The sequence below is a fragment of the Caretta caretta genome, chromosome 10, assembly GCF_965140235.1.
Source record: "Caretta caretta isolate rCarCar2 chromosome 10, rCarCar1.hap1, whole genome shotgun sequence".
NCBI lineage: Eukaryota > Metazoa > Chordata > Testudines > Cheloniidae > Caretta > Caretta caretta.
Window position 1 is genome coordinate 9,864,439 of NC_134215.1, and position 25,966 is coordinate 9,890,404.

General features: G+C 48.3%; 1 protein-coding gene and 1 non-coding gene across 4 annotated transcripts in view; one reads left to right on the forward strand and one right to left on the reverse strand.

The window, feature by feature from the left end:
• The first annotated feature begins 2,392 nt into the window (after positions 1-2,392).
• The window catches only part of MMD2 (monocyte to macrophage differentiation associated 2), a 55,479-nt gene continuing 31,905 nt past the window's right edge, over positions 2,393-25,966 (forward strand). Inside the window, exon 1 of one of the 3 annotated variants that reach the window (XR_007358783.2) lies at positions 2,393-3,518. Coding sequence is in view for 2 of the 3 variants with exons in the window: in XM_048866727.2 (XP_048722684.1) it covers positions 3,472-3,518 (47 nt within the window). In the remaining variant the exon portion in view is untranslated. Of the gene's footprint in view, positions 3,519-5,122; positions 5,289-25,966 lie in introns of those variants that run through there. The other 2 variants (XM_048866727.2, XM_048866728.2) reach the window with 2 other exon arrangements.
• TRNAS-GCU (transfer RNA serine (anticodon GCU)) lies at positions 22,044-22,117 on the reverse strand. Its single transcript has one exon. It is a non-coding gene; the product is annotated as a tRNA-Ser (tRNA).

The window sequence follows — 25,966 nt, forward strand, 5'->3', positions numbered from 1 at the left end:
GCCTTTTGCCCTCAGAACCCAGTCTATTTTGGTCCTGACAGTTCATTTCAGGTGTCCCTTGCCAATGAATTCTGCAGCCCCACATGCTGCTCCACATGGGGATGGGTTCCCACAGGGACTGCACTTTCAGTTCATTAAGCATTACTTGTCGACTTTTTTCCTTCTCCAAAAATGCCTGTATTATGTCTAATGAAAGGTAAAGGAGCAAATAGACATCACTAAAGAGCTCTGGCAAACGCTTCTCCACAGTCATGAAGGCTGGAGAAGCAATTTGAAATAAATCTCTAAGTGTGAGCAGCAGGTGTCTAGGAGCAGTTCTCAGAAATTATCTGAATGCGAGTGTCAGTTTTGGATCTGGGGCCTGGGTACTGTGGTGCTGACTGCTCATGGTAGGAGAAGTAGATCAGAGAGATGCTATGGCTTTACTCCTTTTCCTTGCCCTCTGACCTGTTTCATCTAAGGGCAAGCTGTAATAAATTTGTCCACTCCATCCCCTTTGGGCTGTGCAGGATACGGCTCCAAATGTAACAAACTGATAACATTTGAGGTATACCCAGGAGTGCTTTGGGCACTATATCAGAGAGTCCTCAGGAAGCCACGCCACTGAGTCAAATTTTAAAAAGTCTCAAACAAGCAAAGAAATGTTGTGCAGAATCACCTATGTATCCCTTTGCTTTCTTTTTCTTGATCACTGGCTGTTGCCCATTGGTTCATGCTGCCCCAATCCTTGACCAATAGGGAAATACATTCTGGTACAGAAATGAACTCCCCCATGGAAACTGTCCTTCTCACATAACTGGATTCTCAAGAAACCTGGCTCTCCTGGCTACACTTCCTGACTGATTGCAGCCAAGGTTCCTGTTGTGATTCAAACAACTGAGATGAGTTTTGAATTTTAGTTGGAGGGAGCGAGGTGGCACGGGGGGTCATTGGAAGCCAAGGTTTAAATCTTCCTGATGTCAACAGTTAAATCAATTTGAAAGTCTTAGCACAGGACTTAGCACTTAACCTAGTACTGCATCACAAAATCACATAGGATTATCATTAGCAGACTTCTAAGAGAAGTTTAGGAATAGAATATCAGGGAATGCTGCACATCAGGACTAAAGCTATGTCTCTACATGGAAGGTAGGGGTGCAATTCCCAGCTTGCATAGACTCGTGCTAGTTCCTATCAAGGTGGTGCGCTAAAATTTGTAGTATAACCACAGAAGCACGGGCTAACTACCCTGAGTATGTACCCACATGGTCCATGCTAGGAGGCTGTACCACTTTAATGATACCATTTTCAAACCAATGTCGTTACAGCAATGCAAAAGCTGTGTGTGGACAAGTCCTTCTATCATTTTAAAACTGGTCATATCCATTTAGATGCTACCTCTACATTTTCAGATGCAAGCTAAACCGATATAAGCCAGGTTTCAATCAGTTTAAGAATGTCCATGCACAAAGCTGCACTGGTTTAACTAGACTGGTTTAAAATCACACCTTATGCTAAGCTTCCTTTTTTTGGCCAAATATTACAAGATGGCCTGGTCTACACACAGAATTGCACCACTTTAACTAAAACTGCTCTACAGATGGATTCAGTTAAACTACTTACATCAAGTTTACATGCAACTGGTTTATATCAACTTGCATTCATACGTAAGAGCAGGGAGCTGGTGCCAAATTCTGCTTTGGGGACATCCGTGTACATGGGGGAACGCCACTGGAGGCAATGGAGTTAGACAGGTATAAAATAGGTACAAGAGGAGAATCTAACCCATTAACTGTTTTCCTGGAACTTCCCTCTGGCATCGGAGCAAAACCAGATCATGTTTCTTCTGACTGGGAGGGTGAGCGCCTTTAAGACCCTGTGCACCTGCAAAAAGGACCTCTTTTGTTGAATGAAAACACACAGGGCTACTCCCCCTCTAACTCTGCTCAGCCTGGCTCCTTCTGTTTGTGGCATTTTTCAGCATCTAAGTTTTTTAGGGGACAGGGGAAGGTAAGAGACATAGATAAGGAGAGGGCTGTTGCCCCTCCACCCCATGGAACATTTAGGGAGGAGGCTGCCCTATGTCAGAACAAACTTCTTTCTTTTTTCCCCTGTAACTGTGCAGGAAGGGAGCAGAGCGAGTGGCGTGCATTTGTATGGAAGGCAAATCTCCAGTGCATTCAGCGCAAGCACATCCATTAATGCACATTATGTGGACTAGTTGGGGGGAGGGGCAGAGATCCAGAGTGGGGGCAGGCACAGAGGGAAGGGAGAGGCCTTGCATGAAAGGCAAAGAAAGGGAGAGTGATGGAGGCAGAGGGAGAGGGACAGGAGCTGGGCTTCCCAGCTCCCCGGCAGCACCATTCTGTGCAGAGCCCTGCGTAGCTAACTGTTGCACTGCTTCATCCCCCTGCTCCCACGTGCTGTTTAAAAAAGGTGCATTTAGATTGAAAGGGGAGAAACATCCCTCCACCCCTCAGGGAGAGCAGCACCCCCTAGAAGTGCAGCTCCAGATGTCTCCAGTGCCTCCTGGTGCCCTCCAGGATGCCAGGGCGGAAAGGCACCATCTCACCAGCATCCCAGCTTGAGACAGCTTGGTCCTGGGGGAAGCATGAGCCCTGTGTAGAAAAGAGTCACCTCGCCAAAACACCTGCGAAGGCGAGGAAGTCCATGCCCTCGCTGGGAGCAAGCGAAGCCGATGAAGGGCTCTAGGTCTGGGGAAGCACTGAGTGATTCTGCCCATCAACAGCTGCTCACACCCACTTTCCCCCCCGCACTCTGTCTGTCTCTGTCCATCTGTCTGCAGCTCCACCCTTGGCATGCTTTAATTACATTTTAAATTCAAATCTGCAGCTATTTGATCCGCTGGGTGTATTTATAGCTCCGCTCAAGCTGGCTGTGTGGATAAGGCAGGTTGGGCAGGTTGCTGTGACATGTGGGGCAGGATGGGATTGCTCACTCGCTTTCCTTCTTTTCCTCCTCCTCATCGGATTATTTTGCAGCAGGACCCACGTACCCTCCCTCCGTCCCTCACACACACACACACTGGCGCTCTCTTAGGTTGCTTTTGTTTTTATTGTATTATTCTCTTGTGCAACAGGGGGCGGGAGAAACTAAGGGTGGCCTTGATTTTTCTCTTTAGCATTTTAAACACACACAGAGTGTTTGGGTGGGGGAGAGAGAGAGAGAGAGAGAGCTGATCCTTGGTCCTGTGAGTTGCTACCTCTACATGCCTGAGCCAGCAGACAAAGCAAGCACGGATGAAGTTGGTACGGTTACCCCGGGGCATGCCATTTCCTCCTTGGGTCAGAGGAATCACAGAGACTCCCCTGCCCCCTGTCCGCTACTGAGCTGAAAATCTGCCTCTGGGATTTAACCTGCTGCTCCTGAATTTCCTCCGCTCCTGCCTGTCTCACTCTGCTTCTTCCTCCCACCTTCCCCCGCTCTTCAACACCCCCTGGACCAGAGCTGGATTCTGATGGAACTGCCAAGATGTTCATGTCCAGAATCCTGGATTTTCAGAAGACAAGATATGCCAGGTAAAGCCAAGTGGTTGTGTTCTAATTCCTGTAGCTGAACCATTTTGCATTGTGTTTTGAAACCCTCCAGGATCCCTCCCAACCTCTGCCCTTCCCTAGAGGAAGCAGGGAGTGAATTCCAGGGTGGTACTTGCAGGACAGAGTGAATTAAGCTGACAGTGGGCCTTGAAAGATGCGGCGCTCCTCAGAGCATAGGGCACCTGCAGGGCTGACACCCTTGCTTTGTTTTCTTGGTATAACAAAAATCCTTTGCACTTTCATAGCACCTCTGCAGACCTGAATGAATTCAGGCTCACAACATCCCAGGGAGGTAAGTATTACTAATCCCATTTCATTAATGGAAAAACTCAGGTAAATGTGGCCCCTGATTTTGGGGTGTTTCAATATTTGGGTGTTCTTCTTGGAACACTTTGACCCAGGGTCATCCTTTGGAGTTGTGGGTGCTCAGCACCAAGGAGCAATCAGCTCCCCACAAGTGGTGGTAACTTGTTTTAATGGCTCAGGTGTGTTGGGATACATTACAGTGGCACCTGCTTAAGAGGATACCTGATGAATGGACAGTCCTGGTCAAGGGATGCATATTCTGTGCATCCAACCACAATACAATGAAACTCAGGGCATCACGCATGTTCAAGAAAGATGAATTCAGACTGGACTAGGTGCAGAGAAGGGGTACTAGGATGTTCAGTGGACTAGAGAGCCTATCTTTCAAGAGGAGACAAAGAATTTGGCTTGTTGAGCCTAGCAAAACGAAGGCTTGTTCTCTCAGAATACATTCAGGAGGAAAACACCAGGCAGGGAGAAAAGCTATTTAAGTTAAAGGACAATGTTGGCATAAGAACAAATGGGTACAAACTGGCCACGAATACACCAAGATTGGAAATGAGCAGGTTTCTAACCATCAGAGTGAGATCCTTGTACAACCTTCCACTAGGAGTGGTGAGAGCAAGGAACCTAACTACTTTTAAGGTGGAGCAGGATATCTTTTTGAACAGGACAATATGATGGGGATGCCTGTGCTAGCAGCGGATGGGACGCAGTGACTCAGGAGATCCCTTCCAGGCCCATGTCCTACATTCCTATGTAAACTGCAACAGAAAATTATTGTCATGCATCTTAGACAGAGGAAATGCAATTTACACCTGAATTGTGCATTCTAGGCCTGAAGGTAGGCTTAGTGAGTCAAATGGAAAGTATAATACTTTATACAGTATCATCTGTAGCCAGACATAACGTAATGTTGCAGTGAAAAGGCTCTATGAAACGGTGTTTGAAAACAGAATTTCTGAAGTGAATTCAGTGCTGGGGAAAGGCGTGAAACAGATGGTAGCCCATTAAGCTGAGTGCTTTATGCACAGGACAGGGACACTACAGGCAAGAGCAGCACAAGGTGCCCTGCACACAGCTCCTTAGTCTGTGTGTCTTAGCCCTGACCTGGACGAAGCACCTGAGAGTACAGTTCAGTCTCTGTATCTCTTCAGTCCTTAGCCTCTCTCCCAGCTGCTAATGCCAATTCCTGTGGTGGGGGTGGTTTCTGTGAGGTGGAGAAAAAGCTGCTGAGTTGACAAATTCCAAATGGTTATCAGATTTCTATTGAAAAGCGGCTTTCCTAGTCCGTTTGACTTAGGAACGGAGTTTGAAGCGGATATACACAAATCCTGAACGAAGACTCTCTTCTCATCCTTCAGATGCCTATTTAAATACCATGTGTTCCCACTGACGGCCCTTCTGCAATTGTACTGTTCTCCCTATTTACATGTGGGAAAATGGGTGAGTTACAGGGCGATTGTGGGTAATGCTTTGTAACCTTGTCCAGTACAGATCCTATTTTAATAACCAAGAGAATACAGAAGGTTTTTTTTACAAAGTGCAATAGGAAAGTGATCAGATCAATTAATTGATGTAGATTTTCTGGACCCAGAACCAAAGTAATATTTCGGAAGCCACTGGAGCGAGCCCTCTTTAGAAAGTCCCTCTGTCCAGTTAGAGAAACTGATCTGCTAGATGTAACAGAATGCATTTTTTGTGCAACAAGTGTTGCATGTTGAATAGGTTGCTAAGAGCCCATTGTTAGGACTGGAATAGTGGGGGATGTGAGAAGAATGCGGCTTGCTCACTGAAAATAGGTGCAAGGCTCCTCTCTGTCTTCTCTTTGTCTTCTCTGGGAAACAGAGACTGGATTTAGGAGCTGAGGAATCAGCCCAAATGAGCAGCATTGTACTTTTTTGCATGTTAAGATGAAGCTTCTCCCACATATAACCTAAGGACCGAGCGTTTGTTTTTCAAAGTCTTTTAGCTAAAGTCTTTTGATAGTTCTTCATGGAGCACAAATGATTAAAATATATCACAGTGACTAGCTGAGTGCTAGAACTGGGCAGTGCCGTGCTGAGCAGGAGACCTGAGTTTGATTGCCCGGCTTGGCAAGATCTGGAAGGGCTGGGGACCAAAAAAGGAAAGCCTTGTACTTCAGAGATTTCAGGGTAGTGACCGCGCTCAGTATATATTGACTGGTGTTGAAAGGGAGTTCTTCAGCCATCGCTCCTTGGCTGGGAGTTGGAATCTGAGTTGGGGGATTTATGGAGAAGGGGGTTTAAAGTGCAAAAAGGGCCAAATTATACCTCACCACCATGTGTATCTCAGTGGGAGGAGAGTGACCTCATGGAGTTTCCTTGAATTTCCCCCCCCCCGGGTGATCATGGAGGAAGCAAGAGATGCAGCTTCCCAGTCCCAGGAAAGGGAACTGCTCCTTCCTCAGAGAGCCAGCCCCTCTGCAGCTCCTTTCTCCCCCTCCCCCGCCTTGCAGCATGGCTCCGGTTGGTGCTATTCTGCCCTAGGACTGGCTACCCACGTGTGCAGACATGGAGGCTGAGTTACTAGTGCTTCAAGCAGCTACCCATTGTTCATGGGAGAAAGATGCCATGGAGAGCATCTGCTCCCTTGTACATCTTGTTCCTTCTGCTGCATGGTTTGGGGGATGGGAAGCGCATGCTAAGGAATCCGGATCCACTGGGTTCTGCTGCCTTGTCCTTGTATAAGCAACGGGCAGGATGGGACCCAAAGAGTGACTGGTGGGGATCCTTTGAACACCCTTGCTCTGCCAGACCCACACATTATAAAGGAGATCATATCTTCCCACACACATGTAGTTCATAAGCTTCAGCTGCCATATCAAGATAACAGGGGAAATGCCATGTTTTCCTTTTCCACCATCAACAGGTGTACACAGTTTCAGGCTGTGCACCAGAGAGGAGCATTATGAAACAGAGAGGGAAGTTTCCCAAGAACCTGAGAGTGAAGCCATCAGGGAGATGCGCTTGCTGTGCATTTGAATTGGAAGTAGAATCTCCATCTACAGCTTAGCAGAGATGAAGCCCAAGGAGGAATGGAGTCAGATGTCCATGACCTAGAAAGTGACAAGAGGCTGGTTCCCTTTGTTGGGCCCTTGGACTTCTTCCCCATAATCTTTTCTGCACCAGGCATGACAGGTGTGGTGCCAGGCTTCTCCGGCAGCTTTCCCTGTTCACCAGCCAAATGCCTTGGCCGTAAGCAGCCAGAGCCTGACACCTTGTGTGATTAGATGGGAGCTGGGTTTGGAGCAGGCGAAGCGCACCACTTTAAGATAAACCATGCGCAGCTGGATGGGAAGCATGTTGTAGTGGCACATGGAAGCTCAGCACAGGGAATTACCCTTAACGGCCAGATTCTGCCACCCGTAAAGGATTGGAAAACAAGTCTTATAGTGAAAAACTCGAGCAGCTCAATCTGTTTGGCTTAACAAAGAGAGGTTAAGGGGTGACTTGGTCACAGTCTATAAGTATCTACACGGAGAACAGAAATTTGATAATGGGCTCTTCAATCTAGCAGACAAAGATCCAATGGCTGGAAGCTAAAGCTGGATACATTTAGACTAGAAATAAGGTGCCATTTTTTTTAACCATGAGGGTAATTAACAGTTGGAACAGTTTAGCAAGGGGTATGGTGGATTTTCCATCACTGGTCGTTTTAAACTCCAGATTACATGTTTTTTTTAAAAGATATGCTTTAGTTCAAACTGGAATTAACTCCGGGAAGTCTGATAGCCTCTGTTGATGATCACAGTGGTCCCTTCAGACTTGATAATCTATTAATCTTATTCCATATGCAAGCCCATTGATTGCAAAAGGACCATTCCTGAAGTAAGACACCACTTACTCAGCACAAGTAACGGGGGCAGAATTGGGTACTATGGTAGGGAGAAGAAGCCAAGAGTACCAGTCACAAGGTCTGTGCCAGGACCAGTACACATGGGAGTGATGGGCAACTCAGTGGCATATCTGACTCAGGAAGGTGGGCATGTATTTTAGAAATAGGTACAGGTATAGCCTGGCCTCTCAGAAAGGCATCAGATGCATCTTGATACAACTTGGAGGAGGGTGGGAAACTTTCACTCTTGTGGAGTTGATTGGCCCCGGAAAATAGCATAAATTCTTGATCTCATAAGAGGAATTTGGAACGGATTCTTTTTTGGTTTCTTTTTTTTTTTTCTGATTCAAGAGAACCAAGGAAGGAAGAGATTAATGTCAACTGGTCATCAATAAGTGCCCTGGAAAAATAGCCAATTGAAAGAACTTAAGCAATGAGAATTATATGAAAGAAAGCGATCAATGTGGGTGTGTTTTATGAACTGTCGGATAAGGCAGGAGAATGTTCCCTGCTCGGGGGCCAAGAATGTTGCCCAAGATTCATCCAGGGTTGGCTCACTTCTAAATGTTAAATGACTTCAGAAAGAGAGGGAGAAAGAAATTGAAGAAAGTATGTAACAGCAGCGAAGAAGAAACTGAATTTGATTCCATTCCATGAGCAAGAAAGCCCTTTATTCTCTGGTAGTGTATTCAGCTAGATCATTTGTATAAACAGGCCCCTTAGATAGTGTCTTCTGCTTTATTCAAATTTTCCACAAGAGCTTCCCTTTGGCACTAGCATGTCAGGCCCCCGGAACAATCTGACTAGAGGGCTCCCAAGGAAGGCTGAGTACTGTAGATTGAAAATGGCTCTCACAATATAATGGAAAACCAGCTTCAGTTTGAGACACTGCTCGTGGCCCTGTGTGTGTGAAAGAGAAAGAGAGAGAGAGGGAATGGGGGCCGCAAAAGCATCTCAACTGTAAAAACTTCCCCTCTGTCATTTGTAACTTGGTGCTGCTCTGTAGTGCGTAACATCCGTCTTTGAGAACAATCAGCTTCTGCACAAGGGGCCTAATTCAGCCATGACGTAAATGTCAGTGTCAGTTACACCCTAGGTGAAAGCAGATCAGATTCCAACTGCTTTATCTTACCACCTCCACTGAGCTGCTTTTTTCTGCTACGACCCCAGTCTGACACCTCGACATATCAATTACACTTGTTTTGCACACCTGCTGAATGGCAAATAAGTGCAAGTTACACTTCTTTGCCATTGGCACTTGTTTCCCCAACTCACTTACACTCAATGTGTAATTTACCCCTCTGGCCACATCACTTCTGCACTTGACCCAGAGGCTCCCATGGATATTGCACCTGCTTCTTACACTGAGTTTGAGTGAGGTCCAAAGCCTTTGTTATTATTTATGAATGTTGTTGCCGATTTTCAGTAAAATATGGATTCTTTTTACATAGCTGGGCCAAGGACAAGTCCTGGCTCCCCTCCCTTTGGGCACACAAAAGCACTTTCTTTCCTTTGATAATCAAGAAACAGAATGTAAAGGAAACATGATAAAAAGCAACTTGAGTGCGGACTCTTTCAACAGATCTAGAGCACGGGTACATAGGGGGAAGTGCATGCTGCGGATGGGCAGAATCATAGTAATTACCTGACACAGGTTCAAGATTTAATTTATTCAGGTAAAAGGCCCCAGATTTTATTCCGTTTGTCTGTTCTTGCCCTGGGCAGGTAAGCACAGAATAACAATGAAAACAAAAGATGCAATGAAAGATGCCAATTAAATTTTCCAACAAGGAAACTATATTTGGAAGCAGGGGTGCTGGAACAATATGTATAGTGGGAGTGCTGAGAGCCGTTGAACCAAACTGTAAACCCTCTATATAATGGAAACCACTTCAAGCCAGGGGGTGCGGCAGCACCCCTAGTTCCAGCACCAATGTTTGGAGATGAATCCTTTATATATTTAAGGGCCAAAATCTGCCCCCAGATATCCACTGATCCATTGACTTCACTAGGAATTGTGTAAAATGTATCCAAGCACGGAACTTGAACGTAGTTGGAATCTGCTTCCTAGCCAGTAAATGCACAGATCCAAGTACAGTGCACAATGACAAAGAGGTTCAGAGACGTACATGGATTCCATACAATAGGACGAAAAGAGAAAGGATGGTTCAGGCAGCACATGGGTAAATTTCTCCTTTAGATTGCTTTGTTCAAATCCAGCCCAGCTTGGTGATGACTGAAAGTCCTTGTCATCCAGTGAAATGAGTTTCATGGGTTTCTGGCTCATTCCTGCTGGGTAGGTGCACACATCACAAACATCACCATTGTAATTGTCATCATGTAACATCAGGATGGGATGTGGAGAATGAGTTACCCTCAGCTCTCCAGAAGTAATCCCTCTAGGTCAGTGGTGAGGTACCTTGGGAGCTCTCTTTGGGTATCTTGCATTATCACTGCCCAAGTGTAATGGAGGCCCTCAACCTTAGAGCACCCCCTGGAGGCCCAGTGCAGCACCACCATTGTGTCTCAGCCAGTTTCTCTGGAGGATTTTAGTAAGTCCATGGAGGCTTGTCTATTGAACAGCACTCCAGCAGGGGTCTAGTTTTATTCAATCTGAAAAGCCAGAGCCTCACACACATGGAACTGCTCCCCAGCATCTCTAGCTGAAGGAAGGCGGGGGGGCTGAGTCAACCCTTATCATGTCCAAGTGAGGCCTTCATGACCCGGAACCCTTTTCTAGAATCAAGGGCCTCTTGTCATTAACTGGGGGAGGGTCTTTCCTCCAGGGTCCAGGTCCCCATGGAGGTCAAACCTCAGGACAGAATATAATTCTTCTTTTTCCAGGCCTTCTGCTGTTGCCTGGTGAAGTATTTCATGGGAGCCAGGTTTCTCTGAGATGCAGCATTCATCGTCCCTTCCTTTCAGAAACTCTCCCACCAGAAGCATTCTTTCTTTGTTTCCTTTGCCTGTGGGCCCCACTCACCAGATTCCCCTGAGAAGCCTTCTCCGTATGTTCTGGGGACTGTTCCTCTTCCCAGCAGCCTCTGTTTCTCTAGTGTAGGCCTCCCTGTGCAAAGCTTCCATTTATCTTGCCTAGGTGCGTCCCTGCCTAATTACCTGCCTCCCAGCAGCTCAAAGAGTGAGCACATTGAGTGTAAGTGAGTAGGTAAAACTGAGCTGCCTCATTCCTCCTTGTGGAGCCAGCCAGAGGTAGGCTGGGTCCCTGGCCCGCTCAGAGGGCCAGCTATTCTCAGGCTCGATGGTATGTCTGATCTAGGAAAAATAGAGGCTATGAGTTCCCAGCATATCTATACCACACCTTTCACCTACACTAAAAGAAGAGACCCAAAACCCCCATAATTAGCACAGTAAGACCAGAAATGATGCGGAAATGAAGTATGAGGTTAAGCGAGATCCAAAACATGGAGAGAACAGTGCTGCTTGTCCTACATTTGGAGTACCTTTCTTTGTCGATCCGTGGTGGAACAACTGCTCTGCAATCAGTCATTCATTTTGCTTGAACTGCAGGGGGTCTGGAAAGTTTTGCCCCAGGCTGCCTAGCAAATAAATCTTGATATGTCTGAGTATGTGAGGTTGGCTTACACCTGCTCAGACATGCCCTCCGAGGGACCACAGGTGCCTTGCACAGCTGTTTTCTTTTTTCCCCCTTAACCCATGTTGGACAAAACTATGGCAGTGAAATGCTTTAAAAATTGATGTGGTCCATCGCACCGAGTACAGAGCTGCTCAAAAGATTAATGACATCACAGATAAGTGCTTATTTGAGCCAGGCTTGTGTCCCCGCCTTCCCTTCCCAGGGCGAGATTCTGCCTCTATGTGGACCCTAAGCAATCCCACTGAAATCAATGGGGCTACTTGCAGAGTAAGGTGCTGTAAGAGGCTGGGCTGTTCCTTTAAGGACATGCGACCAGGGAGCCAAACAGCCCTGTTGCATTAGCAGATCCAGGTGGGAAAGGATCAGATGATCCCTACAAAGGGCTCAGAGTGAGAGGGCTCAGCTGGAGGAAAGCTGCAGGAGGGATGATGGCTCCTGGAACTGGTCCTGGAGCAGAGAGCGATATAGAGTGCAAGGCCTCTGGGCCCCTGCAGCCTGGGTTGGGGACAGGGGTAGCTTTGTTTTGTGTTATTTTGTGAGCTTTCCTTTGAATTAATAAACATTGTCCCCAGAGAAGGCCTCAAAGAGACTTGGATGTGGCATTAGCTCATCCTGGGCTGCGGAGACAGGCTGGCACCCAGCAGCCTCCAGGCAGTAGTTTGTGTGAGTGGCAGAAGTGTGAAATGGCCCATAGCAACAAACCCCTGATGAAAGCAGAGAGCAGTCTGGTCTCACTGAGTAAGCAGCTCTAGCAGAGTTCATTTGTGCCTCAATTTTGGCTCAAGAGCAAACAAAGTATCATCTTAATATACAATGCATCCTCTCTGGGGAGTATGTCCTGTCCTGGCAGGGGGATGGACTCAAGCCTCCAACAGGTCCCTTCTGTCTCTAGCAGCAGTCTTGGCCCCATTGGTGCTGTACAGTCCCCATGTAACTACCCTGCACTGACTGATAAAATGCACAAGAAATTACAAAACTGTTGACCAATGGGGGATGTCCATGAGTGCACAAGACAGAACTTTCCCAGGAGTCACTAGACTATGAAACTGAGCCCTGAAAGAGAGAAGAATGCACACAGGCCTCACTGCTCTTACAGCTAAATGTAAAACTTGTTTTCCTGACTTGGCATGTACCCATGGTACAACACTTTCAATAATTTCAACACACACACACAAGGAAACAAACTAAAATCCATGAACTAAATACTTCTACAGACAGGAAAGAGAGAAAGGGTGTTATTTTTATTTGGAATTCTTGCAAGGTGTTCAGCTACAACAGTAAAAGGGGTATGAGCTTTCGTGAGCTACAGCTCACTTCATCAGATGTATACCGTGGAAACTGCAGCAGACTTTCCACGGTATACATCTGATGAAGTGAGCTGTAGCTCACGAAAGCTCATGCTCAAATAAATTGGTTAGTCTCTAAGGTGCCACAAGTACTCCTTTTCTTTTTGCGAATACAGACTAACACGGCTGTTCCTCTGAAACCAGTAAAAGGGGTGTCATACAAGGACCTAGATGGCTAGATAACAAGGCGATCAGAGTCTGAGTGACCACAGGGAACGTGATACAACAAACAAATGGTGCAACTCAGAGTTTGTGTTTCACCAGAGCGAAGTGGAACTTGAAGCTTAAAATTTTCACGTTCTGTTCAAAATCTAGACCCTGCTATTTCTGAATGTGACACAATGTGAGTCCCCCTGATAAAGAAATTGGCATACTCCTCATCAGTTTGCAGAAGTTAATTAGCAGAGATAGGCCAGAACCACACCTCAGATCCAAGCATCCAAATGTCAGGAAAGCTTGGATCCAGATCTACATCCAGCTCCAAAATTCGCTGCTCAGGATCATCTCTGGAAATTAAAGGATTTTATCCTTGGACTGACAGAAAGGATCAGATGGAGAAATGAGATTTAAATAATTATCTTCATTCTTGACTGGCTACACTGCACTGCCCATCTTTAATAAAGAATGTTAGCTGAGAAAACGTAATATTAGAGATGGTCAAACGGTTACCAACAACATGCATTAAAAGCACAGCTCGTGAGTAGTTTGCAAACCAGTCGCGATCTTCAAATGTTTTTGTTGTTCATAAATATTCACTGAATAATCTGGATAGCTTATTATTATTTATATTGCAGTAGCATCTAGAAACCCCAGCTGAGATCAGGGCCCCATTGCCCAAGAAGCTATGCATATGTATAAGGAGAGGCAGTCTCTACTCAAAAAACTTATTATTTGTACTAGAGAGTAGAAGTGACTTGCCCAAGGTCGGATGGTATATCAGCAGCAGCGCTGGGACTAGAACCAAGGTTACCTGACTGCTAGGCCAAGGCCTTACGACCACACTTCCCACAAAGTGTTTGTCTCAACTATACACCAAAGCAGCCTGGAGCATCTGACAGCTCAAGAGAATGGCATGTACTTATTCAGGGGCTTTGAAATAGATGCCATGCCCGGGGATGCTTTGCAGAGTTTTGTGGATTCGTTAACAGCCTGGACCGAGAGTGTTAAACAGGGCAAGATGTCTGTTATACCCTTTATTGAGGTGATGGGCCAGATTCTCTGGTCCAGAAGGGCTGTGCTCTCTGGATAAACATAACAGTGAGTAGCAGCGGCGTATTAACGCCTAGGCCGACAAGGCCTAGGCCTAGGATGGCAAATTTGCAGGGGTGGCAAATTTATAATAGCAGCCAGAGGCTGCTTCCCCCGGCGCTGATTCGTGCCCTCTGCCCCTGGCCCCACCCCAACTCCACCCCTTCCCCGCCCCCTCCGTGCCCCTATTGATCCCCTTCCCCAAATCCCCCACCCCTGAGCATGCCGCGTTACCCCCTCTTCCCCCCTCCTTCGCGAAGCTGTTTCGCGCACAAGAACTGGGAGGGAGCGGGGAAAAGCAGGACCCGGCGGCACGCTCAGGGGAGGAGGCGGAGGTGGAGCAGAGGTGGGCTGGGGTGGGGGGCAATTATTTCAGGGCCTAGGGGCGGCAAAATCTTCAGTCCACCACTGGTGAGTAGAGGTATGTTCGGACCATCTTTGTAGTCCCTATATCCTGTGGCTAGCTCAGACTAGTCCCTGATATGAGAGCAGTGCAAAGACTGCTTTAACTTATTGCCAGTACCCCAGGACTCCAAGGAGCCAATCCAGCAGCCATTGTTGGTGTATAGGGGTGCTCCAGCCATATCCTGTCATGTCCTTCATGCCAGAAACTCCATTAGGCTGGCACTTTGCCATGTAGGGATTCTCTTCGCATTAGCGTAGCCAGCTCAGAGGGCTGCCAGAGAGGCACATACTAAACAGAGTAATGGTCAGTATTTCTCACAGTAACTACTTCTATAATATGACCTCCATTTCTAGTATCCGGGCACGTAGTATTGTATCTGCTCCCTGACTGGTTGGCCGAAATATTTTAAACACGCAAATATCAACTAATACATGTTGGGGGCATTCTTGCTAAAATTTGCAAAACACTTGGGATTTGCAAGCATTTTTGCAAATCAGCCCCCGTTTGTCAGAAAGCCCACAAACAGCGACGGAAATGAGCAGCAATTTAATCTCCAAACATGTTCAGTCATCCATGGCTTTAAAAAATGATTTGCTATTATCCCAGTATCAGGAACGGCCATGTAAGAGTTTGAGTTACCACAGAAATAAATGTGATAAAATGTGCTGGAAAAAATATATATCTACAGATATGGCGGGGATCTTCAAAGGCACGTTACTTGGCAGATAGGTATTAGCTCTTGTACTTTAGAGGGTGTAGGCGCCGACTCCGTGGGTGATCCGGGGCTGGAGCACCCACGGGGAAAAATTAGTGGGTGCTCAGCACCCACTGGCACCAGTCAAAAGCGTGTCTCTCTCACCTACAGAAGCTGGTCCAATAAAAGGTATTACCACACTCACCCTTTTTCTGTAATGTGAATAGCCTCCCTCCAAAACTGGCAGAGGTGCTCGGAGGAGGGGGCAGAGAGGAGCAAGCAGTGGGCAGGCGGGGGAAAGGGCAGAGAGGGGGTGGGGCCTCAGGAGGGGGCAGAGTGGATTTGGGGCCTCGGGCGGGCACCCACCGGCAAAACCCACTCACTAAATCCCAGCCTTCTATATATGGATTTGGATGTGTGTACATTGTATGCGTAGGGTTGCCAACTTTCTAGTCGCAGAAAACCGAACACCCTACCCCCGCTCCTTCCCTGAAGGGGCGCCCCCCGCGCTCACTATATTCCCCCTCCCTTGGTGGCTTGCTCTACCCCACCCTCACTTACTTTTACTGGGCTGAGGCAGGAGGCTGGGGTGCGGGAGGAGGTGAGGCCTCTTACTAGGAGTGCGAGCTCCAGGGTGGGGCTAGAAATGGGGGGTTCACGGTATGGGAGGGGGCTCCAGGCTGGGGTAGGGACTTGGGGTGTGGAAGGGAGTGAGGGCTCCTGCTAGGGGTGGGGCTGGGAATGAGGGATTTGGGGCGCAGGGGGGGCTCCAGGCTGGGGGGTGGGGCCAAGGGATTCGGAGTGCAGGAGGGGGCTGCTGGTTGAGGCAGGGGGTTGGGGTGTGGGAGGGGGTGAGGGCTCTGGGCTGCAGGTGCTGGCTCTGGGGTGGGGCTGGGTATGAGGGGTTCAGAGTGTGTGGGGGGGCTCTGGGCTGGGGCAGTTGGTTGGGTGCAGGGTGGGTGGCTCTGGGCTGGGGCAGAGATGAGGGGTTTGGGGTGAAAGAGGGGGCTCCAGGTTTGGGAGGGGCTCAGGGCTGGGACAGGGGGTTGGGGCTCGGGGTTGGGCTGCGGGCTTACCTCGGGTGATTCCCAGTGACGGTGCAGCGGGGGTGGGGGGTGCTAAGGCAGGCTGCCTGCATCCCCCACATCCGAGGCTGGGAGCAGGGCTGTGTCTCCGAGGGGGGGGGCACGGACAGGGGTAAGGGGGCCGAGGCCACAGCTGGGGGTGGGCGTGGGGTGAGGAGCGGTGCCCCGGGTAGGGGCCGGTGGCCAGGATCCCACGTGTGGGGCCAAGAGCAGAGCCCCGGCGGTGGGGCCAGCAGCCGTGGCCCCAGGAACAGATCCCCGGGAGCGAAGGCATGGTTGCAGGGTTGGGGCCAGAGCAGGGCCCCAGGGTCAGTGGCCAGGACCCGAGCCCCACTCCCCCCAGGTGAGGTGAGGGGTTGGGGAGCTGAGGGCCGGGAGCAGGGCATAGGTGGGGGAAGCACTCCCTGCACCCCTAATTCCCACACCTATTCTGGCACCGTGCTGTGTCCCCCCTGGAAGCAGCCAACAACCAGCAGGTCTGGGTCCTAGGCAGGGTGGGGGGCAGGGGGAGGAGGCTCCACGTGCCCCTCTCACCCGCAGAGTTGGGCCCCTCCCCCCCGCTCCCATTGGCCAGGAATTGGGAATGGGGAGCCAGTGCTCAGGGTGGGGGCAACATGTGGAGCCCCATGGCCCCCCTACCTAGGACCCAGACCTGCTGGCCGCTTTTGGGGTGCAGCGTGGTGCCAGCCAGGACAGGTAGGGACTAGCCTGCCTTAGCGCTGCAGCACTGCCGACCGGACTTTTAATGGTTGATCGGAGCCACCAGGGTCCCTTTTCGACCGGGTGTTCTGGTCAAAACTCGGACACCTGGTCACCCTATGTATGTGATGCGTGTATATGTGTGTATGTATTGTTGCTCTCTGGGCCTGAGCAGTTAGCCGTTACTCAGGACCTTGCAGGGTTGTTTCTGTTAGGGAGAAAAATCAGTAATGTGAGTCAGGTGTAGTCTTGGTTTATGATTTTGTTTATTTACAAAGAATGTACACAAAGTCCTATTTCCCTGCACACAGTCAAAACAAACAACAGCAGGCAGCTTCCTTACTCAGAAATCCCCTTGGGTGCCACTTCAGCAAGCTCTGTGCCCAAGAAGTTCTGTCTCTCTGCTTCCTTTCCTGGTCACACTCATGCCACTCCTCCTGGCTTTCTCTCTGACAGACATCGCCTAAAACCAATCACTCCATTTAGTCTGAGTCACCATACGGCCTAGTCCTCGGGCAGTAGACCCCTGGTGTTTTTATTCTTGAACTGCGTCTGTTGAGCCTGAAATAGTGTTTGTCTTTGGACCCAAGACTCACCATCCTGTTTCTTCGCATCTTTTTGCATTGATATACATTGTGTGTGTTATTGTGCTATTGTTGGAATCCCACTGTGCTAGGCTGTGTATAAACACATGAAAATACACGGCCCCAGCCCTGAAACATATGCCATCTAGGAAGACAGGTGATCTAGATAAGGAGCCTTTTGTGTTTCCATTTTTCGGACTCACTCTGCTCCCTCCAGAATGTTGCCAGTCCCTTTTGTTACATTAAAACAGCACAGAGAGAGAATGCTTTGTTCTCTCACCCGCAACTTCCCAACACAGACCCACTCTGCCCTTGTCCAGGATGCTTCCATCTGAAATGCATGCTGCAATCAGTCCAAAAGCTGAAAGTGGCAAGTTGGTAGCAGGTTGAATTCCACCGAGGGGAAACGGATTGTAAAACCAAGAGCAGATTTAGAGTCTTTTTTCCTCCCAGCATGGAGGGCAAAGGAGAACGGAAGTTGTATTTAAAGTGTAGGACACACAAGGCTGAACTTTCCGAACCTGAATTACCATATGTGCACGTAGGAGCTGGGAAAGGAGCCCACAGATGCAGAGAAGCGGGCGCTGAGTACAACACGTACAGATATGAAGGCATGTGTGGGTGTTTTTGCAGATGGCAGTACTAGATGGGGTTAGGATTATAGTTTCCATTTGTAAGTTTCAGTGGGAAAGCTTTCCCTGCAGCCTGGTAAGAAGGCAAACCAGGTATTTTAGAATTTTTATAGTACAGTCATTTGGTTTGGGCAAAACATGTTATTGTTACTGCAGAGCTTGGGATTTTGTTGCTGGGACTCCCACGTGTTGGCACAGGACCCATGGTCTTGATCATTGCTTAGGCGAGAGCTGGGGAAGAGGGGTTGACTTGCTGTAAACAGGGGAGACTGGAAGGTCAGGAGGGGCAGACACGTAGGGTTGCCAACATATTTAAAAAATAAGGGACTGTTTTCTTAGCACCCCTGCCCCATCCTCCTCCCAATATTATTATCATCATCATCATCATTCTTATTAATAATAATACTAAACAGTACTCACCTACCTTACATACCCAGGGTGTTTCTTGCTGCTTTTTGCAGCACTCAGCAACTCCAAATCTTGTTGTACAGAGATGAAACAATAAGGGACGTCCCCTGTAATAAGGCCAGAGAGGGACTTCCTGGCACTGGTGATATCATCTGTCAGAGGCCATTGCTTTTCTATCTCTTGCTTCGTAATGAGACGCTGTCACTGAGCTGATCGGGGCTGGATTTATTTGCCAATTCCATGATGATTTCTGGAGTGAGTGTGACGGATGATTGTCAGGGAAGAGGCTAAAGAATAATCCTCTTTAGTGGTTCGGAAGAACCGACAGGGCTGCTGGGTGTTGGCCGGGGGAGGGGCAGTCAGTACCAGTTTGCTCTGTCTGAAAGATCAAGGATTGAAATTAAAGATGGGCCAAAATTGGAGAATCTGGATGTTCCCCACAAGTTTAAAGTGGTTGCCTTCGGGGTCCTTGCCAAACGGCAGCTCACTTGCTGCCCACTCATGTGATTTTTCCAAACCTCTCTTCCCCACCATGTTGTGGTGTTCAGTAATCACTCCCAGCCGAGGAGTCAGACAGAAGCTTGTTACTTTCAGTGTCTGAGTTCGAACTGATCACTGTTGCTTAACATGAGCCTCTGTGTAACATAACAACCGGTTGCAACTAGCTTTCGCCAGAGCCTTTTAAGGGTACAGTTCCCCACATACATGACAGATACCACAAAAATACATGGAGCAGCAATTCTCCTCCTACCCAGGCCCACAGCTGAGCACCTACACCAAAGTCATTGCTAGTGTGAAGGGCAGCAACGCCATTTAAATCACTGGAGTTACACCAGGGCTCAGATTGGCCCCAAAAGCATCATGCATTCATACAGAGAGACACCAGACACATTCAAAAGCCAGCATCCCAATACACAGAGGCACTGGTCAGCACTCGTGCATATGGGCAGATGGAGAGTACACGTGCTGACACCCATCTCTCCTTTTAGAGAGTGCTGGTGTTTTCTCACAGCCACCCCTGAGCTCAGTCTGGGGCTTGTCTACACGACAGGTGCACTAGTTAGCAGGTTCACCCCCCCACACACACACCCCCCGCATGTAGTAGGGGCAGTACTTGACTATGTTCCCCCGCACAGGGCTAGAGCCTTGGACAGCACAAAGTTTTATCAAGGGCACAGTTAGGTCCTGTCCAAACTACAGAATGCTTGTAAATAGGTCAGGGGCCTGCTGTGCTGTAAGCAGATCCCCTGGCTTCATCTATTTGTAATGTAAATAAGGCCTGGGACATGCCCTCACCCCCCTGGGCTGGCTGAGTGTCTAAGCACTGCAATTATTCCTGTTTTAGCAAAGAGCTGAGAATTCCCAAGGGGTGGTTTTCCCCAACAACTCCTTCCATTTGACAGATGTCTGCATATCCACATCGTGTTTTTTCCAGTAGACTCCCCTACTTCAGTCTCCAGCAAGTGGTTACCTGTAGCTTTGTGTCATGGTAACTTTTTTTGATGTGAGAGCTACAAGGAATGTGGCCTACGGCGTAACCTATGGAAAGTGTGTGGGGGAGGGATGGCTCCAGGAGTCGTACTCGTCCTGCTACTGTTAACACCTGGCATGCAAGGGGTTAAGTGCTTGAGACAGAGAATTGGTAACTTGAGGGAAGGAGCTTCATCTTTGTATGTGATGGGCTTTCAGTGACCCGTCATAAGGCCATTAGCTGAGGCCTGTCCATCAGGTTGGTGGTGTGGGATGTTCTTAGCACCTAGATCTCCATTCAGCCTGGGTGGGCACACTGTTTAACAAGACAGGCCTAAAAGTAGCTGCTAGTATGGGCCTATTTACCATATTTACCTATCATAGGTTAGGGGCTATGTAATTATATACCCCATGTATTCATTGGGAATGGAGACAAGGGATGTCTTGGTGCAACCTCTTTGACTTATTATTAATTACTAAACAGACGTAGAGAGCACTGTATATGCGCATGGAACTTTAGGGAACAATGCAATGATCGGTCCCTGCTTCTAAGATGTGACAATCATGCTGATACTTTCCAGGGTTTTTGATTACCACTGGTGCAACTTAATGCCTGACCACAAGGGGTCAGGATTTCTCAACAAGAAGCATTTGTCCTCCTGGCAAGTGCCCTGGTCCCATCTCTTGCCAAGAGATTTTTCTAGCCACCTGCAGCCTGGAAAACTGTGTGCGAGGGAGGTTTTATGAGCGCTTTGCGGGGGAGTGGCGGGGGGGGGGGGGGAGACTTGTTAACTCTCACATGGCTTCCCCACAGGTGTATAATGTGCACATCCCAAGCTTTATATCACACTAATCACCTCTTAGTAGAAATAATACCTAGCTGTCATATAACACTTTTCATCAGTAGACCTCAAAGCACGTTACAAAGAAGGTCAGCATCATTACCCTCCTTTTTATTTGGGGAAACTGAGGTAAAGAAATGTGAAGTGACTTGGCCACGGTCACCCAGCAGGTCAGTGCAGAGCAGTCCCCTGAGTCCCTGTCCAGTGCTCTAGCCACTGAATCACACTCCCTCCCACTGTTTGCTCTTGCTCCTCCTCATGTGTATTTAAATGGAGGTTTTGTCAGCATAAATCTGAGAAGGACACACTATACGCGATTGGGGAAGCCACGTCTGAGTGGTGCAGCTCCTCCCACACAAGTGCATATAAACCTTTACCCCACATGCCATGATGTGTTCTGTCTATGCCTCAGGGAGTGTGTGAAATCTCAGTGCTTCAGATCCATGAGCCTCAGATCATCCACCTGAGTCTTCAAGCTCCCAGATGCTCTCACACCCCACCTATCATCTAAAATCTGGTTTTAACCTGTTTTCCTCTCTACCCTGCACAAAGCGAGAGCTAGAAAGCAGCTCACAGGTCTGTATGATGCTCAGAGCATCCTCATTCTTGGATGACAGGGAGTAAAAACACAGAGAGAGAGAGAGGGGATGAATATGGGAAACCAGCTCTGGATTTTCCTTTGATTCTGAGGGACAAGAGTTTCTTTGTGCTGGAGTCAAGAGTTGTGGGCATGGGATTTTTTGTAGCTTGCTCTCTGGGAAATGGGGCCAGGATCAGACAGGCCTGAAGGAGGGAAATGGGAAACCCTTTGGCAGCAGTTAACAACCTGTGCATATTAATTCTGGCAAAGGCTGCCATCCTCCCATTTAGGACTGACAGCTCCACAAAGCTCAGCTAACTGTCTGCCAGAAGCAGCCAATGGAGAGAAAAAGGGGCTGGAAGCCCTCTTGTTCAGTTGCCGATGGCTCTTGTCTGTAATGGGGTGCAGCACGGGAGGAAACAGATTCTTCATGGTGACCCTGCTAACTCCCTCGCCTGGGGCAATGAGTGCATTTCACACTGAGCTTCTTCCAGATCAGAGAATCATAGAATATCAGGGTTGGAAGGGACCTCAGGAGGTCATCTAGTCCAACCCCCTGCTCAAAGCAGTACCAATCCCCAATTTTTGCCCCAGATCCCTAAATGGCCCCCTCAAGGATTTAACTCACAACTCTGGGTTTAGCAGGCCAATGTTCAAACCTCTGAGCTATCCCTCCCCCCAAAAAGAGGGCCTTTGAGCTCTTAGCACGTCTTGAGTAGCAAGGGGTGACCGCCGTCCCCAGGTGGGCTTGAAACACCATCCTTTCGGTTAGCAGCCGAATGCGCTGACCCATTGCGCCACAGAGACATGCTCCTGCTGGAGCCTGTGTGCAGGAAATTGTACTTACTTCTTCCTTGCAGGAACAGAAGCTACCGCAGGGAATAGTGTGGGAGCCCATCCCACGACTCCCCTCCCAGCCTTTCTCAGCAGTAGTCGCTGGATGGGATAGTGTAGGAGCAGGTTTGATGGGGGAGCTCAGTTACTCCAGTCCCAGCTTCCCTTAGCTGCTGTGGGTCATCTTGAGGTAACTTTCTATTTTGCCTTCTTACAATTTCTCTGTCTAGTTCCTTTATGGGATGCCATCTAACCAGGTATGACTGGCAGATTGTTAGAAGCTGGCATCAGCACTGCTGTTTGGAGTGATCTGTGAGGGGAAGAGGGCTGAGTCACTGAGATGGAGGTGTATCCATCTCCTCATTCTAGAGTCTTAGGGCAGAACGCATCCCCTCCCAAACACTCCATCTCCCCTAGAACAAATAACAGCAGTTCCTCCAATCTTCTCCCAAAGTTGGCCTCCATCATGGCAGCACGGGTGAGTAGCTGGCCTATTTCCTCACATGTGCAGCACCTAAAGGTGTCTAGTCTTTCCCTTTCTCTCATCTCCATTAGGTTGGGTGTCATGCTGTCCGATAAGTATATTATCTAGTGTTTTATTGAATGTTTTAAAGGGGTATTATCAGATTGTTCAAGCCCTTAAATGTATCTTTCATTCCTTTGTCCCCACCCAGGGATGGATGGAATCATGTGTCTATACTACAATAGGATGTAAAATTGCTACTGTCTTTGGATTTTGTGTTTTTTAAATAGTGAAGTATTTTTAAAAAAATCCTCACATATTATAATTTGGGATGTGACCACTTGCATGAGGACTAACATGGTCACCAGGTATGTCAGCACACTGCATTGCTAATGCTGCAGTTTGGGGTTTGTCTAGACATAAAAATTAATCCAGAATAAGGTAGCGTGTGATTTTTTTTTAAAGCAGATTAACTATTCCTGATTAACTCCATGTGTGGATGCTCTTGTTCTGGAATAAGAGTGCCTTGTTCCCATTTAATTTAATCCATTAAATTAATTTGGAATAAGGCACTCTTATTCCAGAATAAGAGCATGTATGCATGGAGCTAATCAGGAACAGCTATTCCAGAATAACTGCCTGTGTAGACAAGTCACTAGACTTGGCAGGGCTCATGTGAAGTGTCACTAGCCCAGAGCCAACGGAATAGGGAAAGTTAATCTGGGGACTTCAGTAGGTAGATACTGTCTCTTTAAACACCATGAAAATTGGTCAGTTATTTAATAATGTAAATATATTTTCTATTTCCCTGTGTGTTTGTGCAAGCTATTGTGACAAGTTGGACTCCTCGTTCAGGGTGCCTCTGGATGTGCTGGGGTCCCACTGAGCCCGCCTGTCCCACCAGCTTGGGTTTCCCTTACTCTGTGCTGCTGTGACAGGCTCTCAAGCCCTTTTCCAGCACACACACAAGTAGGGACACACCCAGCTGTAGAATCACACAGAGTCTGCGATCAGCTCTGTGTGGGAGGACTCAGCTAGGGGAATGGCCAGCACTTCTGTGCACGCACCCTCTGGAGTGTAAATCCAAAATTATATTGTCTTGCGTTGTATAGAAATCTATATAGTGCAAGCTCATGAAAGTCACCCCTCTCCCTCAATGTGGAGGAAGATATGGACAGCTCAAGTGTAATTAGAATCTCCGGTGCCCTCTCCTAACGGGTCTGTCTGAAGACAGGTATTTCATCCAGACAGCAGCTCAGGTGTAAGGCTCTGATGGCTGTCCTTCCACTGGAACGGGCAGTGCTCCAACAGGGCAGTCCTGCAACAAATGTACTCTGGGAAATAGTAGAGGGAGGGTGTAGCGTGAAGCTCACAGAGATGATGGTAGAAATCCTGCTGGAGGCTCATTCAGCTCGTCAGACTCGAGGCAAGCTGTTGTGGGTGAGGCAGGGAGATAGGGTGGAATCAGTCTTAGACGATGGATTTTGGCCCATTTGGCAGCAGGGTCCATGAGGGAAAGCCTGGAGCAGGGAGAGCATTGAGACTGTAAGCTCTTCGGGGCAGGGATTGTCTCTCTGTTGTGTGCAGCGGCTAGTGCAGTACAGTCATGGTCTGTGATTGAGTTGCTAGGCACTACTGCAATGCAATGAATAATGATGGGATCAAAGGCAAGAGCTGGGAGATGGAGGAGACAGGATGCCGGGTGGCCATTGTTTCATTTTATTTTCACCAGGGGGGCTAGACTGGAGGATAAAGCATGTGAATGTCTGCAGGCCCCGGCAATGGAAAGCCCAAGGGGGGAGGCTGCAGTGAGGCAGAGTATCAGCAACCTCCCCAGTTGCAGGACTCCAGGGCAGACGAAAACGTGGCTGGTGCTGACTAGGGTCCACCTGTGGTTATTGTGGCTGGGAGAAGCACCCAGCTATTACAGCCTCTCAGCGTCCTCGAACAGCTGGGCTCCCATTTTGCCCCTGGTAGAAATTAAAGCTGTTCCCCCACAGAGAGTCATTCCACCACTCGCCCTCCTCTGGAGCACAGCAGGCCCAGCCATCGCAGGGGTGTGTGCATTGTCAGCAAGTGCCAAAGGCGTCGTGCACTTTGCAGGATCAAGCTCGCAGTACAAAGAGGAGCTGGGTCGGAGGATAGGGTTTGTGAGCAGTATGGAGCCTGAGGAGGACAAAGTACAGTCAGAACAGCCTATTCTCATTTGAACAGGCACATTTAGGTGCTGCATGCTCTGATCATCTAGACATCACTAATTGCACCTGGTTAGAAGGTGCTTTGCCTTGTCTGATCAATGCAACCAGCCCAGCTGCTGCTAGGAAGTCTGTTCAGAATGCCCCATGGAGCATGCACTGGAAGGCACTTGGGGAGTGGCTACTTGATTTGCTGCTGCAGAGGCCAGGAGACATCCTCTCTGTTCCTTGGGGCTTCTGGTAATGAAGCTGTAGGCATTGGTTTACATGGGGTCTGTAAGGGGAGACAGACCTTCCGGATTTGTTGAGGCTGAGGAGAGAGACCTTGTGGGGTTTGGGAATGAGGAGAACAACCCAGGAGAGAGAGGGACCATGACAGCGCATGGTTACTTTGAAACTGCAGTGAAACCAAAGCCGCCTTGGATTAGAGTGATGAATCCCCAGGGGTTGAAAGCTCAGGCTGTGGGCACTCCAATGTGTGTCAACATGTAGGCAAAGCAAACGGGAAATCAGTTACATGATCCAAACTCCAGCTTTGCAGCTCGCTAACTTTAAGCTGCAAAGAAACTCACTAGGGGGTCAGACTTTCAAAGGCACAATTTTGTGCCTGCTCAGCTCCCAAAGAGCTTTGAAAATCTGTCTGTCTCCACAATTCTCCTTTGAACACAACCTTGCAAAAGGGCTGTGGAAATACCAGCCCAGGCACAAAATCTATTGCCTCTCCTGTCCCAGGATGCTAATGGGGGGGTCTTATTTATATTGTAGGTTTGCCTGAGGCATTACAGACAAGTCATTGGCACAAAGCATTCAGTCTACAACATTCAAATTTAAAGGTACCACAGCGAGGGATGACAGTGAACAAAGGGAGTGAGAGGGGATGAGTGTGGCAAAATCTAATCGTACTCAAAAAAGGTTATCCCAGACAAATGAATATGTAGAATTTTATAAGGCTACATAAGCCCCCAATCAAATACAGGCCTACAAGATGGAGCACTCAGTGGTCAGATTCTTCTCTCAGTTACATTGGTATATGAGTCCAGAACAACTTGACTGACATTAATGGAGTTACTTTCCATTCCCATTGGTGGCCCTGAGAGCAGTGACAGGCAGTTTGACCAACTGGGAAGTTAGGTACCTGTGTTGTATTCTTTGTGGAGTTTTTGG